Here is a 19554-nt window from a genome sequence, read left to right on the forward strand (position 1 = left end):
TATATGTGTGTGTGTGTGTGTGTGTGTGTGTGTATATATATATATATATATATATATATATATATATATATATATATATATATATATATATGCATTCTTTTTATTTCACATAGAGAATTAGCGATATTTCCAGGCTAAAAATTGATTACCTCAAATACTGGATCAAGCCCTGAAACCAGTAAGTACTTTAATGGTTCACTCAACATGAAGTCAGCAGGTTTTTGGTTGTGAGCTTTAAACATAAAATGTGTTGCAATATACCCAAAGTTTTAGTTATATGTTTGATATTTACAAGCAAATGTTTGCTATTCAGCATCATCGGACTGAGTGCAGGAGCTTGGTGGTCGTGCCATTAAAGCTATGAGACTGTGGTGTAGTTTGTGTAAAGCCTGTTGAACATGGAGTCAAAACTTAAATCACACATCTTGTCCGCTGTTGGTCAAACTAACCCCTGTCATGCTAACAAAAAATGTTGTCCCAGCACCGCCGATGAAATATAATGATGCTTCCTGTGTCATTAATGGTTTAGTGTTGTTAAGATTTTTTTATGCATGTTGAAAGTTTGCTGTAGTCCTGAATAAACGTGTAGCTCCTCATGTTGATTGCAGTGTAATGTTTGTGATGTGACAGAATGCATACTTTAAATGTCTTGGCTCACCGTGTGTAAACTGTGTTTGCAATAAGCATGTATCACATGGTTCACATATGATAAAGCGTCTGAGTCACCGTGTTTAATCTGAGCCACATGCAAACTGATGAATGAAGCGATCTGCTCATCAGAGTCAAGCTGTACCAGTGGGGGGATAATCAGTATTGCTTCATTTTGGTTGAAAGAACATTCATTGCTTCCTCTGCACGCCAGCTGCTGGTTGTCCTGCAACGTTTCATTGGCAAAACAACAAAAGAGAACATTTGCAGGTGCTTGTGCTCTTGTTAGTGGTGTTGATTACAAGGTTTGAACAATGGACAATTACTGAAAAATGTGACCAGACAGAGTCGAGGCACATGTGATGTGCATGTGTGACACCAAATGCGGGACAGGAGCACATTGTATTTTAATTCGGTCATATATCACGATGAACAATAGTGGAAACAAAACAATGCGTGTGTGGTTTCACGGGTGTGTTTTTCCAAGGGTGTTTGGTTTTTCAAAACAATGACTGGAAGGTAAGCTAACCACAAACACATAAAACATTGCATCTCCTGGCTTGCAGAAGGTGAGAAAAGAAAGCAAAGACATCCAGGCTTCTGTCCTCATGGAGGTTTTTGGTATCCGTTGATAGGGCTCCCTGCCTGAGGGCAGAAAAATAAAATGTAAGTGAAGATGACCAAAGACAATAAACACAAGAGTGCACAAGAAGGGAATTGAGAGTGAGGAAAAACCTCAAAGAAAGTAAGTACAGGTCAAAGGATGGCTGGAAATGAATGCTAAAAGTGAGATTGAGGGATATTTCTATTTTAACCAGCTATATTTTCCTGTTAATGTGACTGTCGTAACTCTGTGTATTCTCCACACCAATTGTAAAAAGCAAATCTACTTGCAAGCAGCATATATTACAGCAAAAAGTGCAAGCTCTCTGCAGCTTTCCAAAACACACAATTTTACATATAACAGGTTAGTTCGCTTTGTAATTTAATTCAAAACTCAAAATGGCACTCAGCACTTGTTCCTATGGTGCCCTAGGGGAACTCCTCCCAGATCTAGACAGGGCATCACTGAGCTCCTGATAGTCTGAGGTGCAATCTGGTGCGTCAGATGGACAAGCATAATGTCCCAGAGGCATTTTATTAGATTTAGGTCAGATGTGCGTGGGGGTCAGTGGTATCAATTCCTTCATCTTCCAGGATCTGTTTTTTTTGTTTTGCCTCATGAGGTCGGGCTTTGTCATACATCGGGAGGAAGCCCAGGGCCCACTGCACCAGTGTATGGTCTGATAGTGGGGCCAAGGATTTCACCCCGATATTTAATGGCGGTCAGGATGCCATTGCTGAGTCTATAGAGGTCAGTGCATCCCTCCGTGGTCCCTCCCTGAACGGTGATACAGGCAGCATAACGTTCTCCACAGCTTCTCCAGGTCCTTTCAAATCTGTCACATGTCTTCAAGGTGAAGCTGCCCTCATTTGTGAAAAGCACAGGGCACTAGTGGTGGACCTGCCAATTATGGTATTCTGTGGCAAATGCCAATCAGACTACATGGTATCAGGTATGTCTGTGAAGGTTCTCAGTCATCCAGGTCATCGTAGTCAAAGGAGCTTGCAAAGAAAAGCGTCTGGACTTCTTTAAGTTGCTTGAAGACGTTTCACCTCTCATCCGAGAAGCTTCTTCAGTTCTAAGGTCAAATGGTGGGGAGTCCCAGATATAAACCTAGTGGGAGTATCCCCCCACAGAGGGACAAAAGGACCCCCTGATGATCTTCTAATCGCCTGAGCCAAGGTGTGAAACAGGGTGTGGGTCCCAATCAGCCAGGGTTTCAGGTGAGCTCATTATGAAACCTGGCCCCACCTTATCATGCGAATTTCTGAGGTCAGATGGCCCAGGATGTGAGTGGGCATTAAGGCGTCTGGGGAGGGATCTCAAAACTGGATTATAGATGGCAGACAGTTGGTGTCGTAAACCACCGCCTCTGTTCAAAGATGGTCGCTCACAGTGGACATAGATGGCTTCTTTCACTCCTCTTTCAAACCATCTGTCCTCTCTGTCCAAAATGTGAACATTGGCATCCTCGAAAGATATCTCGAAATATGGTATCAGGTATATTCTGTGATCTTGAGACTGTGCTGGGAGACACAGCAAACCTTGCAATGGCATGTATTGACGTATTGATACTGAGCAATCGGAAAAAATGGTCAGTGGCCTCCACCTGTAAAACCATTCCTGTTTTGGGGTTGTCTCGTTGTTCCACATCTAGTGGACCTGTTGTAAATTTAATTAACACAAAAGAACCAGAATTTAATTAACAATCCTCTCTGTTATTCAACTGAACAGATCAATATCCCAGAATTTTAACTGAGTTGATGCCATACTCTGATTTAAAAGGGTTTCTTTTTTTAAAAGCAGAGTATCTTCTCCTATATTTCCAAAACTACCCAGAGAACCAGAGTTAGACTTATTGGTCCTTCAATAAGTTACTCAATCTAAACACTAGAAGAAGATTCACACTGATATTTAGCCAAGAATTTGAGACTTTTTTATTCACCTGTACTTCTGCAGCACCACTCTGTCTGAAATAGCACATCTCTCTATCTCTGCAGATGTCAGCCCAATGAACAGTAAGCGTCCTCCTTTTCTCTCTCTGTCATCTAACAATAGTTATGTCTACACAATGTGAATCTCCCATTTGTATAAATCATGTTAGAGCTGGTAATGTGTTTTTTCATGGCTGTTTCCTCTATGACTCCGGTGCTCCCTGCTCCTCCAGCTAAATTTCTTCCCTCTCTCAGCTCAGCAGGGACTGCAAAAAAAACCCACTCTGCATCATCTGCACTCAATCAGAATAATTATCCCAAGAAATGCACTGCAGAGTCTGTGAGAGGTGAGGGGAATGAAGCACAGAGGCTATTGGCAATCACCTCCCTCCAGTCATTATTAGTCATCTCTTTGCTGCTTTGGAAAAGGACTCGAATGGCTTGGGAGGAAGCCATGTGCAGCCGACAGACAGACAGACAGTGAAAAGGTCTGATGTGAATCCGGAGCCCAAAAAATATCAGCCACCTCTGAAGTCTCTGGCAGCCTGGCAGCTCATCTGGGGGACTGGCAGCCATCCGCACACGATTATTAGCCTTATGTTCTGTCTGTCAGGCTTCCTCTTATCCCCATTTTTTAAAACACTGAACTTGTCATTCTGAAGATGTGAGGGCTTTGAAAAATCCCCAAAGTGGCCAGGCAGACACCTTCCACTATAAAAATCCTGCAGGAGGATGAAGTGTTTGAGGTCCTGTCAGGATTTGTAAGCTCTTCCTGAAGGACTTCTTTGTGAGACATCGTGGGGTTCCTATTTGATTGCAAAATGGCTTTGAAACCTCAAGTTCCTCAAAGCCCTCTAACTTTTTAAAGCATGCTGCAGACAGAAAAATAAAACACTGATTAGACTCTGGTACCCATGAAGTATCAGTTATATGAATGCTCTGGCTGTTCTGCAAGTCCACAGGGGACTGGAAGCCATCCTCGCATGACTATCGCTGTTTTGAATGTCTGTTTTGCTCTTGAGTTGTGCATTATTCTTTTATCCAAAGATTTTAAAACATTGCACTGGTCACTCTTACAGAATCCTTTCAAACAATCCCAAGGCTGCTACTATCTGCACACTGCTCTTCAAATGCATACACTCAGGAGAAATATGGTTAGTTTAGCTTAGCATAAAGACTGGAAAAACTAAACTGGAAAACATAACGTTCTGGTTTTATGGGTATTAAGCGGAGGACTTTTCTTGGCTTGGAGCAGTGACTCACTGGTGAATCTGCTGAGTGATGGAAAACGTCCCAGTAATGACATATTTGTTATTTTCACACTGTTTATTTTATAGATTAAACAACGAATATAAAACACAATCATATAAATGGTAAAATGGTAAATGGCCTGTATTTGTATAGCGCTTTTACTAGTCCCCCCAAAGTGCTTTACACACCCAGTCATCCACCCATTCACACACTGGTGGAGGCAAGCTACAGTTGTAGCCACAGCTGCCCTGGGGCAGCCTGACAGAAGCGAGGCTGCCATATCGCGCCATCGGCCCTTCTGGCCAACACCAGTAGGCGGTAGGTGAAGTGTCTTGCTCAAGGACACAACGACCGAGACTGTCCGAGCCGGGGCTCAAACTGGCAACCTTCCGATTACAAGGCGAACTCCCAACTCTTGAGCCACGATCGCCCCCAAGTAAGCTTAAAAGCCAGTGGTAGATTATGCTACCTTCGCACAAAACTAGACTGTTTCCTTGTATTTCGGTTCTGAATGCTAAGCTAAGCTAACTAGTTGCTCGCTCAGGCTTCATATTTAATAGAAAGAGGCTTCAATTCTTTCAACTAACCCTTGAAAATAAACCCATTAAGCTTATCTCTCAAAATGTTAAACTTTAACAAACACAACAAGTCAGACATATGAATCCTCCTGAACAAGTTTCCTCTTTCAATTCAGCTTTTCAGTGATTTGCATCAAAGACATTTCAGAAAATTCAGCAAATGCGATGCCCCTATTAATGCCATCACAGCAACAACAACAGAAAACTGTGTGTACCCAGTTCTGAGTGTAGCATACTGTGGATGTGTAGAAATAAAATAATAAAAGCCCCAGTTATACAAAGAATTAAAAACTACTAACACAATCCAAACTTGTACTTTGATTAAATCCAATATGCAATGAACATGTCATAAACTAAGCTGCAACTTTCAGTGCATAAAAATTAGGTAGTGGGAAAGAAGAACTCCCTTCTAACAACTGGTTTGGTGATTGCATTGGATTTTTTTCACATTTTGTGACCAGTTTTCAAGCAGTTGTGGCAAATAACTGATCGCCCAGAGGTTGAACATGCATCATCTTCAGACTCTAGGTGACTATTGTCGATAGCAAGGCGACTGCACAGGTTGCCTGGTGGGAGGCAATCGCAGTCTGTCTCAGACTGACTACAATCACTCTGAGACAGACTGGTGAAGGTTTGAGTGAGTTTGTGTCAATGAATGCAACTTGTCTGCATTCGACCAAACTGGTTTCCAACTGGTTGTATTGTGGTTTTATTCTTGTATAAATACGGGGGTACCAAGCACCTGTGCCGTGTTGCAGTTAAATCGCCGCTCTGCATCAACTATGTCACTATTTGTGGAGGAATTTCTGTTTCAAAATCTATGAGGTCTTACTGGACTCTGGTGTGTTAAGATAGTGATAAAACACCAGTGAGACAGTCTGCTGCCAACTATTTACATTCAAAGTCGGTTTGATGATAACAACTGATTGCAAGTGGTTACACACCTTTTTGGACCTTTGGACCTTTTTCTGTAGTTCCATACAGAAGTGTTTAAGCAGAGATTGTTGACCTAGGAGGCAGTACATCTGACTGCCCCCACAAGGGTCCCAATACAAGGATTCAAGGAAGGATGGTGGTTTGGGTTGAAATACGCCGAGTTACAGTGTATTATTAGATTAGAAAGGTCGGTAAAAGTGACAATACAAGCACACATTTACATGCACATATTATGCCAACTGTCACAGTTTCTTCATGAAGAGGACACTAGAACTGTATGTATGTAATCTTGGTTATTTGGGGACTGCGCAGCAGTTACTCACTGAATACTTGAAGACTACTCAACCATAAAAAGTAAAAAAAAAAGAAAAAAACAATTATTAGACTGTGGTTCTGTGAGTCTCCTGGATATTTGACAATTCCTTCAAGGACTGGCAGTCACATCCAGATGAACGTTAGCTCTCTTTTTTCATGTCTTCTATTTCAGTCCTGAGATCACCACCTGGTTCCCATCTTAAGAGCAAGTTACAAGGAGATAGCTCAGATGGTTCAACAACATCATTTAAACAAAAACAACATGGCAGTGATCAAAAACACTAAAGCTGATGGTTCAAAATGGAAAAATCCAGAAGTCAGTGGGTGAGGTCACTGTGCCTACGCCATCTTTTAGATACAGCCTATAATCATAACTCATTTATTTCTATCTGTTTTCATCTGTTACATTGGTTATGCTACCCCAACTTTTTCAGATGTGTTTCACTATTGGATTCTCCAACGACCTAAAAAGTCAACGACTATCATCAGTTATTGGAAGCAGTCCTGCAGGGTGACTTTCAAAAAATTTAAATGGTTCCACTTTATGTGCTGAGTGGATATTTGTAAATCCAGTTTTTACCCAGACTGTTATTTTTTCAATGTTCTGTTTTTTTGGCTTATTTGGTCCTCCTATATGCATGCAGTCTGCTGTACAGACTCGTGTGTCCATGTTCAAAAACACTGATGATACTTCAGTGCACATGAATGTTCAGAGTCTTTTGGAAAACTCTCTGGCACCGCAATGAGCCCACAGCGGACTGGCAGCTGTGACCAGATGAATATGGTTTGGATTTCTAATATTTCAGCACGGGTCTGCTCTTGTTTTTGATCCAAATATTTCGAAACACTGAAAAGATGGCTGGAGAGATAGAGGTGACATTGGAGGGGGGAAAAAGGGGGAAACTACAGACTGGTTCGTGAATTCTAAGGCCAAAGGAAACAGCCGATGTTTCAGGTGTCCCAAAGAAAGCACAGCACGAGCCGATTGTTCAAACAGCCTACTTTTATGTTTAGCAGCCAACAAGAACTCCATCTATATGATTCAATTGGACCTTTTTCTGTAGTTCCATACAGAAGTGTTTAAGCAGAGATTGTTGACCTAGGAGGCAGTACATCTGACTGCCCCCACAAGGGTCCCAATACAAGGATTCAAGGAAGGATGGTGATTTGGGTTGAAATACGCCGAGTTACAGTGTATTATTAGATTAGAAAGGTCGGTAAAAGTGACAATACAAGCACACATTTACATGCACATATTATGCCAACTGTCACAGTTTCTTCATGAAGAGGACACTAGAACTGTATGTATGTAATCTTGGTTATTTGGGGAACGCGCAGCAGTTACTCACTGAATACTTGAAGACTACTCAACCATAAAAAGTAAAAAAGAAAAAAACAATTATTAGACTGTGGTTCTGTGAGTCTCCTGGATATTTGACAATTCCTTCAAGGACTGGCAGTCACATCCAGATGAACGTTAGCTCTCTTTTTTCACGTCTTCTATTTCAGTCCTGAGATCACCACCAGATTTCGTAAAATAAAGGTTCATCTGAGGGCTGCAGTGACACGCGAAGAGAGCCAGCAAGCATTCGAAACTTCGAGCTGCCACGAAACTTCAGTTTCTCATAACATTATTACAGAAAATAATCACCGCCGTGCTCCACACATGAGAAGTAACAGAGCCACACAGGTACCTTAAAGTGTGCCCTTTAGACGATCCACAGCAGAGATGCTAGACACGTTTATCCAAAGCACACTTGTAATTTCTGGAAGAACTGACAGCACGGCAGCTCCTCTGGGGATTGGCAACCATACTCGAATGAATATTGGCACTGTAATGAAGGTCTAATGTTTCACGTCCAAGGTTTCCACGTGTCATCAAAGATTTCACGAGACCGAACAGGCGTGGAGACATTTTGAGTAACCTTTAAGCTGCCGTGAGAAGATTTCTTCTTCTTCGGGGAACTGCAGCAAATTTTGATAAGAAAACCATTCAGGAAGAAAAAATTAAAGTGATACCTGGTCGAGGAGCTCTTCGCACAGCACGTTTGACTTCTCCACCTGTGACTCCAGGTTGGTCACTGTGTCTGCCTCCCATGATATTATACTGCTTTAAGAGACAGGAAGTTTAAATGTGTTATAAGGTGAGTAAAAGTTGAAAAAGACACTCAGATAATAATGAACTAGTTCCTCATTAAATCTGTTCATCTATCACTACCTGTCACAGCTCTCGGCGTCCTGAAGGGGGCAGACAAGTTTCCGTGTTGGACTGCCGTCGTGTGAACGCTTTAGTTTCTCAGCTTTCTTTTCCAACCTGCTGACCTGTCGCAGCAGAGCTTCTCTCTCCTCCATGAGACAGTCTTTGAACCTGTAGAATATGATAACTCAGCAACTCTTCAAGCACAGCGTACATAATCTCATGTTTCTAAATATTTACTAATTAATCTATAAAGGAAGCAGCAGCGGCATGTAGCCTGGCTGGAGGAGGGGGTTATAAATTGTAGGGTTGATTTCCAGACCTTCCTATCCACATGTAAAAATGTCCTAAAGCAAGATGTTGAACCCCCGTGTGCTTTCTAAAGTTTAGCTGCTTTGGATACGAGTTTGCCAATGTGTCTAATGCAATCTGCATAAGCAGGGCCCAGAATACGAATTATGTGCACTACCTGCACTGATTGCATTAGAAATTTCTGGAGCGGGACTTGTAATATATCAATGTATCAATTTGAAGTGAAAAGATAGGGACAAAAATGCACATTTACGCTCTCAGTCAAAATTCCTCTGATGTAAACACCAGACCAACAGAACAATACAATTCAGTTTCTTACCCTGTCCCTGACAGACTGTCATACGATCCAACTTATCCTCAACATGAAATCTGCATTAATCTTTTGGAGAGTTTAATGTGAGGAATTCTGGGGCCTAAGGCTGGGACACTAACAGGAAACATTTGGGTCACAGAGGGGAGATGTTTGAAAGCACTTAACTTTCTTCAAGAATCATCAGTCTCTGTTTTTTTTGTATAAAGTTGATCTAGTGACTCACAAAAACAGGTTTTAAGTGATTCCTTAAGGCTGCAATGTTTCTTGTTTCAGTTATGAAGGCGAAACATGGGAGATGCTTTAAAAATATCATCCAGTGTGTTAGAAGGGCTTTCGGGGATTCTAGCAGAGCTTTCTGACTGATGAACAAACATTGCTGGTTAGTTAACTTTTAAAGAAACTTATGGTTACTTCTGTGACCTAAATGCATGATGATGAGTGGTATCCTACCCACATACACTATAGTACTTAGTTAATTTCTAGCAAAATCAGCTGTCAGACCTCTATCTCAACTTATTGGTCTTTCTTTAATTACAAGAGACATATAAAAGTATTAAAAAGAGGTTTTTGTGACATTTTTGGAAGCTACAACACTCTTTCCAGATCTCTTGCCCGTAACATTTTAACACCTTTAAGCATGTTGTTTCAGTTTTACGATCTGTAGCAGCTTATGTGCTGTGGTGCACCCTCACTGCTGTTTCCAGCTGGTGCAGACAGCTGTTTTCAGCTGTGACAAACCAACCTGCATGGCAGCACAAAGATGCAATCAGAGGCTTGTTGGGAATTGAATTTTGAAGTTTTTTTCCCCAGAGAAGATGGTGAAGACAGAGTTAAAGTAAATAAGATGGGTAGAAAGCAGACTACAAAGTAAATTAGGTCCCTCTGTGTCTGCTTATTGTGAGTATGTGTAGCTCATACTAACACAGTGCTACCAGTAACATCATAACAAGGCCAAATCATACCATGGGAATTTTAGGTAGCTTTGTAGTTCTGCCACAAAAAAACAGACAGATAAAAGATGTTAATGCTTAAAGAATCGTTTAAAAACTTTTTGAATTCATCCAAATCTCTCAACAACAGCTATGATGTTACATCTATTGACGTCTTTGTATTGTGTTGCAGTGATATCAAGAAATCAGGATGGGCTGTGCTCTCTTGTAATACCACTTTGATCCACATGATGGTGCACTGAGTGTCTAATCAGATTTAAGTCCAAAAACACCCATTACAGCAATATTCACGCAACATTTTAAAGAATTATTGTTACTATCACACTTTTGTTGTGTTTTAGGTGGACAGCTACACTAGAACTTTCTGGTAAAACACTGCCATCTTGTGGTGAAATGTTTAATGACATTTGCAGAAGGTAATTGCAAAAAGTACCTTTAATCACTGTTTAGAATAAATCAAGTATTTCTATACAAATAAAAAATAATTGTGTCTGAGTAAATGACAGTCAGTTAAACAACTGGAATAGTTTGCTTGTTTATTTTAATCACATTTGACATGCATTAACTCTGGTAGATGCTTTGTATATTATAAGAAATCAGAACTTTACTTCCAGCTAGATAAAAACGCAAGTAGATAAGTCCCCTTTCCAATAATCATTTACAAATGTATTTTCTATGCAGAACCACATTATTTATATTAAGAAGGGGTTTTCAGGGTTTCGTTTACATCAACTTTGAGCATGTGCGCAGACAATAAAGACTTTAAAATCTGATTCTGTTATGTTTTTTGGTACACACAGCTGAGATATATTTAAAAACAAAGCAAAACAAAAAAAGAACCCTACTCACCTCTTCACACAAGACATCCAGTAACGCTGTTGCTGACACAGCCACTCGAACTGCTCTGCCGTCTCCTGAAGTTTCCTCAGGCTTCCCTCATTTTCCTGCTGCAGTTCCCTCACCTCAAAATAAATAAATAAATAAATAAATTTTTTCCAAAACCAGGATGTGACCAAGATAACAAAATTAGAAAATTATGATGGGGCGTGTAAATATAAATCAGGAAAAGAAGACATGTCATGTGGAAAGATGAGCGGGTCCAGTGGAGTCAGACTTAATCTTCTGCTCCCAGGCCTTTCACAATAATTTACAGGCCTTATCCCCTGCAAATAATTGTTCTCATGAAGTTTCTCACTGACTCTGCAGTCTGTTGTTCTCTTCTCTTGGCCTTGTGAAGATGTCTCAAAGGAAAGATAATTGTAGACCTGGATTGTTTGCTGTTTGATGGACTGGATGAAGCAGAGGCCAATGCAGGAATGAATCTTTGAAGCCGAGTGTAAATAAATGAGGAATGTTCCACTAATGCCTGGACCCAACACACACCAACACACCGACACACACCAATGCAGACCTAATGCCAGCAACATCTGAATTAGTGCTCTCACTTGGGTGGTTGTAGTTTTTAAAATTTGGACAGAGTACATAAATTTGAACCGTGAGTTTTTCAGAATCCAGCGGCAGATCATTATTCACAGCTGGCACTCTGCCACACTAACCTGAAGTAACCTGAGACCGCACAAACAGTGTTAATCCATTACTTCTGATTGGAGGAGCCGGCTACAGAGAAATAATCCCCGTTCACTGCAAATTCATTAAAGCTCTGTCACTCATCAACAGTTTTATTTGTGTTTCAACCCAAAAAAGGCCAAAGCAGTGTTTAAATAAGTGTCTGATCCTGACATCTGCTGGACAAAATCAGCACTGCAATCACTAAACTGATGATTTTATTGAACCTCCTCATTAGCCAAAGTCTTGCATTTCACACTTTTTTTCTTTTCCAGCAGCATTTGCCTTGACGAAGGGATTCTGCTGAGATTTCTCCCATCATGTACAGCTAATAGGTTTATTTCAGAGGGTGGTTCTTTTAAGGGTCCAAGAATAGAGGATATTGATGTTATATGTGATGGTCCTGAGCCCTCCTTGTTTTGCCTGCATGCTGCACCTTTCAGGTACAAATGCTTGACTGCTCTTACCTCAATAAGGAAATTACTTTACTTGCTCGATGTGCAGTTTATAGTCAATTTTGCTTATGAATTTTCCTAATTGAATGAAGTGACCCGTGGGTATCTGCGTAGCAGCCATAATAAGAGCTGGTCAGATTATATACATACTAAGGAATGTTGCTCTGATGCTTCCTTTATTACCTGCTTTACCACAAGACACACTGGCTCATCCTTTATGAAAGGAAATGCAGTAAGGCTATCTCATAAGTCGAAGTGACACACTATCCGAAGATCCTTAAAAACAAACAATCAACATAACTGACAAAACCCATGAGCCTCTCAGCATTCTTTTTTTATTGTCTTGCAGTTTCTTGTTTAAGCCAGAAATGTTTGACTTTGTTAAATAAATGTTAACGTAATTAAAATTCTTGCCGCGTGGGTCCAGCGTCTTTATAACATCAGAGTGAGCTTATTCACGATTTGAACCTGTGGCTTTGCGCATACCAAGCGAGATCACACTCAACAATGTCCAAACACATGGACAGTTTCACACAGGAAACTTCTTGCCTCCTTTATTATTTTTATTTAAATTCAATTCGTTTAATAAAGCACTGTGTACTTTTTGTTATGATGCAATGGACAGTTTGCTTTTACCGACAGCAGTATTTACTTTAGTGCTTCAGAGGCCTGATATGAGTTTGTTTCTTCAGCAGTGTTTATCTAACAGTTCTCAGATCACAGCAGAGAATCATTTTAAAATACTTTTGCTTTTTCCATAAATCCTAATCATCAGTAAGGACGCGTATCAGATCTCCAGACGCAGTGCAAACACTGCAGCTCTCTCCGCTAGGCTCATCCTGGACTACTCATCAAAAGCTGAACATGGTGAAGCTGCTCAAATGTGGAACAAATTACCAAAGGAGCTCAGGCTGGAGAGAAAGTGCCGACTACTTTTAAAATAGTTTTACATTCAAAATATAGACCTGCACATTTACCAGCGATTTCAATAAAACGTACTGTATCCAGATTTCTTACAGCAGATTCCCCTCCTGACGCAAACCCCAAAGAGATTTGGCAAATGTGTAAACTGCTACACAATAAAGAGAACTAAAAGTATAGAAGGTTTTGGAAGGTATTGAGTAGCTTGTTGAGTGTTACTAACGTCATGAGTGTGCAGCTTCCCCTCACTGCCCCCTCACCTGTGACATCTACTTTCAAAGAATGAAGATGACCACCCTGAAAAAGTCGATGGTTCAAAACAGGACCTCACAACACAGTGGCTGTGTCCATCCTTTGTATACAGTCTCTGCATGACTTTTCAGAGACACTTTTTAAGTCTTTGCACCGCAAATATTACACCTTCAGCCTTTTGTTTCGAATTTATATGCAGTAAACTCTGAGCTTTGACCCACGTCAGTCCTAAACTCTTCCTTCTCACCTCCTTCTGATAAGTTCTGCGGAGATCCGTCAGCTCTTCTGTCAGCGTCCTGTTCGTTTCTTCTAGCCTTTCCAGCTCCACTGTCTTACTGTTGATGACAAATAGAAAAATGTCTTATTTACCTGTGTCGGCTCATTAAACTCTTTAATTTTAGTATCTTTATTTGATCTTTCATCAATGTAAAGTGTACTGTAAGATAAACACTCATACTTAAAATTTACAGTACTAAAGTAACTAAAATACTCACTCTTATCGTAGTGTGCTTAGATGTATTTTGTTTTTTCACAGTCCATTTATTCATTTCTTTGTAGCCATCAGATAAATGTGTTGGTCTTGATAAAAGTTTTAGGGTAAATATTTTTGCTCTCTGCGAACGCCCAAATTCCTTTCATCTGTATTTCTGGAGTCATAATGTGATAACAAACTCTGACACTAAGCCGACACTCCGCAAGGATTTAACGTCAGCAGACTGAAGCTCGCCGCTGCTCGGAGGACTTTTCAGCTGATTTAAAGTCGCGGGTCCAGACTCGATGTTTTTGTTCAGCCTTGAAACAACAGTCTGAGACCATTTTCTTCTCTGTGCCGGGCAGCCCATGACAGCTTTACTTGGCTTCAGTTTCCACAAGATGGTAATCAAAAGTCAACCGTTTCAATGTTTTTTCTTTTTCTGTCTGCAGCCTTATCTGGGTTAATGTTCATTGTGTATGTTTTAATGTCGATAAGGTTTTAATCAAGTCATTAACAATTCAGCAATACAGAGGACAGGCGGCTGTTTTAAGATAGTTTCTCCAGAGCTATGCAATTTTTAAAAAATGGAAACTGCACACAGAAAGGTCCCAGACGGGGTTTAAAACTCTTCTTGCTGTGAGGTGACAGTGCTAACCACTGTACCACTGTGCCACCCACAGTAATTAGTGGATTAGTCCATTTTTTTTGTTTAGAATACAAAGTAAGAACACAGCATTATAATGACAGCTTTAAAGCCAAGAGTAGTCGTGAGGTCCTGAGCCTCTTACATCTAAAGTCAAATGTTAGAATGTTAAAAATGGCAAAAATGACTCCAGACAACCACAAAAAGACAATAAAGTTAAAAAGTAATCCAAGATTTCTACTAAAAATAACAACAAAGAGTTTTGAAACAATTATAAAGAGCAACAAAATGACCACAAAGAGACACAAAACGTATAAATTGTTTCAGAACTAGCGGGTGTCAGTTACAGAGAGATACAAAACTACCACAAGAGATTTAAAAGTTAATACAAAGATACCTTAATATAATATAAAAATGGCACAAAGAAAATGTAACAACATGAAAAAGATGCAAAACTACTGTCTTCATCAAACATCAGGATGTTTTCATGTCTCAGAACACCTCCACTGTCTAAATGTGTGTCTGTTTTGGAGCATGTGAGAGTATTAACTTAAAATGTATTCCTATATTACATGAACTCATTGTGTGTTTTGCGGCTTACCTCTGCAAGCTTTTCTAAGTAAACGTAAACCAAATTGTACTGTGCAAAGTAAAGAAAGAAAACATGATTCAGTGTTTTGTCATACTGGAGAGACTGAAGATTTACCTGCGCAGCTCTGCGTGGAGGCTCTCAGTGAGTGCAGCTCTGTGCTGGGCCTCAGCGTACACCTCTGTCTGGAGATTTTCTGCCACCTCAGTTCTGTGTTGGGCCTCAGCTTGCAGCTCCTCCACCAGGCTCTCCAGCTTCACCTCAGAGCTCTGCAGGCAAAGCAGCTCTGCGCCGACCTGCCGCAGTAGCTCTGCATCCCGGGAGCTCGCCTCCACTAGCAGGACCACGCGCTGCCGAAGCAAGTTCACCAGGTCCTGCGGGGAAGACACGGACATACTGTGATTACTGCAGATGTGCTCACATGAACACTTCAGCACTTCCTATCCTTTTCAAATCTCACTGGAGACATGCTATTCTCCAATACAGTCTGCATAAGTGATATCAGACACACCTTTAGGTCAAAGAGTTTGGGACAAGCCCAAACCTGATACTGTCTTTGTGGGGAAAGTGAAGGAGTCAAGCTCTCCAAAACTGTAACAAATACCACTGACGTCTCTAAGAGGGCTGATAATTTGTTACTGTGCAACCTTAAAGTATGACACAGGATAAATGCTGAGCTGTGCCCTGCTGAAAAATCACTTGTGTCTCTAAAAGCATGAAAAATAATCCTTCTGACCACTTTGATAAGCTGCTGAAACAACTTTAACCTAATTTTAGAAGTTCCAGGGAAATTAATATGACAAGAAAGCTGTTTTGATGCTCATTAGATTTCTTTAGTTCAGTGAAATCTCTCTGTGGTTCAAAACGCTTACTTCTTGTAGCTCAGACGTATGCAGTTTGTAAGTAACCAACCAATGCCAAAACATCAGCATTTTCCATGTGCAAACACATTTACTGTAAACTTAATTCCACTGTAACTAACAGACAGCAAAGATGAGCTGATTTGTTGATGTCAGAGGTACAGATTATGTGGATAAATGGACAGTTTCCTATTCATTTCATAAGCTGTATTTATCCACTACTTCTTAAGAATATTTAAACGAGTTTAAGTCTAGTTTAAATGATTTAAACTAGACTTAAACTAGAAGCAATATATTTAAAAGAGAGAGATTTCTGTACAGAAACCAACCAATAAAAAAATCTATGTCACTTAGCAGCAACACTCAGTGACAGTTTAAATTTCAATCCAAGTAACAAATACAATCCAACAAATACTTACATCGTGCAAAATGTAATTTATTTCCACTTCTACTGTAAAATGAGTTGCGTATGAATGAACAAGAACTATTGGGAAGTGGCAGTGATTACAGATTCAACTGAAAGCGAATACCTCAGAGCTTTGTGCAAGTAAGATGTGAAGGTAAAACTTTAAGTTGTATTTATTAGTAAATTATTAGCAACTTACTCTATTTGATCTATGTTGAATAAATTTAACATTTATAGCAGACAGCCTTGTTCTGTCTACATGTAAAAGATAAGTCATAATCGGTTCACCTGCTGCTGCTGGATCCTGCTGATGAGTTGGGTCTGGTTCATCCTGAGTTCCATATTGAGCTGGTCTTGCTTGAGGAGTCGGGCGGTCACAGCTTCCAGATCATTCTGCAGCCTTCTCTCCCTCTCTCGGGACACCAGAAACTCTCTGTCCAACACCGCTGAGGCCACAAACCCAAGAAGAGTTAGTTAAACTGAGCACATTAGATGTAACTGTGTGGCTGACTTTACTTAAATACTTAATGTTAAACAGTCAATTTTGTACTGCAGACACTTATCACTCCAAAGACATTAATCACTGATGGTTTCATTTCATTAACTGATTAGTGTGGGGGGAAAAAAAGTAAATTAACTAAAAAATAAATCATATTTTAATAATAAAATATGAACAGTGTATCAGAACTTCTCTATAGTTTGTATAACAGTTGCCAGTATGTCTATTATAATACTTAATGCACTTAATGTAATAACTAAATTCTGCTTAAAAACTGATACATCAGTTTTACCAAGCAGAAAATCTACTGCATAGACTACTTTTGATACTTAAAAATACTGATTCAGTCAGTTATACTTAATTAGCTCAGTTATTTAAAAGTTCTATATTTAAACCATTAAGTAAGTAAACTCTGAATTGTTGTAGTTTTATTGATGTAGCTGCTCAGTAATTTTTTTTTTGCTGCAACAAATTATTTTTTATTCTGGATTAACATTTTCTTAAAGAATAAATAAATATAAATAAATGAAATTTAAAAACAAAGTTAAGATGTGAACTTTAACCACTGATTGATTTAGTTTTGCTTGAACTTATTTTTGTGTGTGATATGTTTCTATAGTATATTTTTCTATAATACAGTACTTGAGTAAATATACTTAGTTACATTGTTAGGTTTTTATGTCAGTACAGCTCTAAATCCTTATGATACCAAAACAATAAACACACAACCAGAAATGCTCTCAAGTACTAACATCAGTACTAATGTAGGATTTAGCCTGTTACAATATTTTTTAATTTTATAACATGGAATAAAATTTTAATTAAACATGGAATTTAATTGAATTAAAAAAGTAGATAACACCACTGTCACCACTTGCTACTCTTACATCTTATTACAGAGGTAAATGTGCATTGTAACTCAGTATGGGCTTTAAGTAGATCAACACTGACCCAGATTGCAATAAAAACAGATAATACAAACTGTAGTTATATTACATGTTAAAATGATACTCTGTAACTGTGACTGCATTGACTTGGAAACTGTTGCACAATGACTATAAAGTTGATTCTGTTAAAGTGTAATCTGCTGCAGGAAACATGCACTTTGTTTTCTGTTTATTAAGAACACCGGGCTCAAACTAATGCAGCGACCCTGCAATAAAGCCTGTTTTTATTAAAGATCAGTGTTTTAGTTCATCACATTTTACTTGACAGCGTAAAGATGAAAGTATTTCTTTTCACGCAAAACATGTGTGGTTCTTCTAACAACACTGTGACCTTCGATTGAATTTTATGTTTATTTGACAAGCGTGTTTTTCCATTCAGGAAATTTGACTCTGGGTTAAGTGGATTCCAATTCACTCACACACAATGCAACAGCACATAAAGACATATTTACATATAAATAGATGAAACAGCAGGTCAGACTGTTCCTATAAATTTTACAGAGATGGTGTGCATGGAATGCAGAATGTATTAATATGCATGCAGCATATGCTCTTTATCATAGTGTAAAATAAAATTAATACATTTTATAAATTAAGCTAAATTAAGTTTAGAAATTAAGCTAAACTGAAGCTAATCAATTTATATTTTGAAACATGTTTGCCATGTTTCGTGTAGTTTTTTTTCCTTTTTTTCAAGGTATTTTTCTAATTATTATTACTTTGTTTTTCAGATTTATTAATAAAGTCTAACTATGGACATTTGTGATGGGCATTTTTTTATTACTTTTACTATTTTTACAAACAAAACAATCTTTAAAAACTCATGAATCCATAAGTAAGTAGCAGCACTTCCATTTTCAACAGTCACATAATTATACTAAGCAACATTTTCTGTGCAGGACTTTGACTTGTTGCAAAGCATGATAATAAAGCCAGCAGTACTTTGACTAAAGAAAAGGATGGGAGCACTTTCTGCAGTTCTGATGACATTTTAAATATTAATGTCCATCTGATTTAGCTGTTAGCTGTTATTTAACTGTTAGCTGTATAGACATTGTGTGGTGCTCATCTGATCTACTACTTGACCATAATCCGAACGCCTCAGTGGACTCAACATTATAACCTTCCTGAAGGCAGAAGAGGGTTTTTTCCCCCTTTGTAGTAAACTAGCAGTTTTCATGTAGATAAGAGATTAACAGTCAGCTAAACCCGTCTTGACCTTTGTGACTTACCTTTGTCATGAGCTAGGCGGGTGCACTTGGCCGTCAGATACTGGATCTGACTGAAGTCCTCGTCCCGGTGTGCTCTGAAAAACCGCCTCATGATCATCTGTGTCTCATCTGCTCCCTGAAAGACCTAAAACCGCCTTCCCATGATCCTCGGGGCAGGGCGGGTGTGTCCCACATGGTCTGAGAGGACATAGCGTGCACATTTCCCGCAATATTTAACCTTACCTGAAGGTCTTAAAAAGGACTCCTACCTGGTGCACACCTACAAGGGGCAGGTTTCAGCATTAAAACAAGCTGCTGTTGTCACAACATGGAAGCGGTGCGGTGTCTCTCTGTGAATTTTCTTGCCATCTGGCCTGCTACTTGAATAAAGAGGGAAAACTAAAGTTTGCATCATGCACAAAGTAAAAGGCTGATCTTATTTTATATGCAAATTGTGTTGTAAAGTTCTCCCCCGAGGCAGTGGCTGAGCTGAAGAAGTCGGGCATGTTGTATCTAGCAGGCAGGAGTCTTTATGGCAGCAGCCTCAGGTTAGTGCTTTATTATATATGACTGCATAAGAGGTTTAAAAAAGAAAAGTCCCATGAATGTGCATTAAAATCTAGATCTTTATCAAATGTATTGTGTTAAAGTGTCTATGTGTTGGTTTAGGTTTGATATATTGCCATGGAGAT

At 39.4% G+C, this 19554-nt stretch overlaps 1 protein-coding gene across 2 annotated transcripts; it reads right to left on the reverse strand.

The window, feature by feature from the left end:
- Positions 1-1109: 1109 nt before the first annotated feature.
- On the reverse strand, positions 1110-18990 carry LOC118454788 (uncharacterized). 2 transcript variants are annotated; one of them, XM_035911187.2, is made up of 8 exons: positions 18884-18990; positions 16494-16651; positions 15057-15313; positions 13480-13567; positions 10888-11000; positions 8485-8634; positions 8286-8373; positions 1110-1293 (listed from the first exon to the last, which is right to left on the reverse strand). In XM_035911187.2, exons 1-8 carry the CDS (start codon positions 18978-18980, stop codon positions 1255-1257), a joined length of 990 nt encoding a protein of 329 aa, XP_035767080.2. In that variant the 5' UTR covers positions 18981-18990; the 3' UTR covers positions 1110-1254. The 2 variants fall into 2 exon arrangements, with proteins under 2 accessions (XP_035767080.2, XP_035767079.2); XM_035911186.2 differs by having other exon boundaries at positions 8286-8376.
- Positions 18991-19554: the final 564 nt, after the last annotated feature.

This window comes from Neolamprologus brichardi, chromosome 2 (genome assembly GCF_056152115.1).
Source record: "Neolamprologus brichardi isolate AB-2024 chromosome 2, ASM5615211v1, whole genome shotgun sequence".
NCBI classification, from domain to species: Eukaryota; Metazoa; Chordata; class Actinopteri; order Cichliformes; family Cichlidae; genus Neolamprologus; species Neolamprologus brichardi.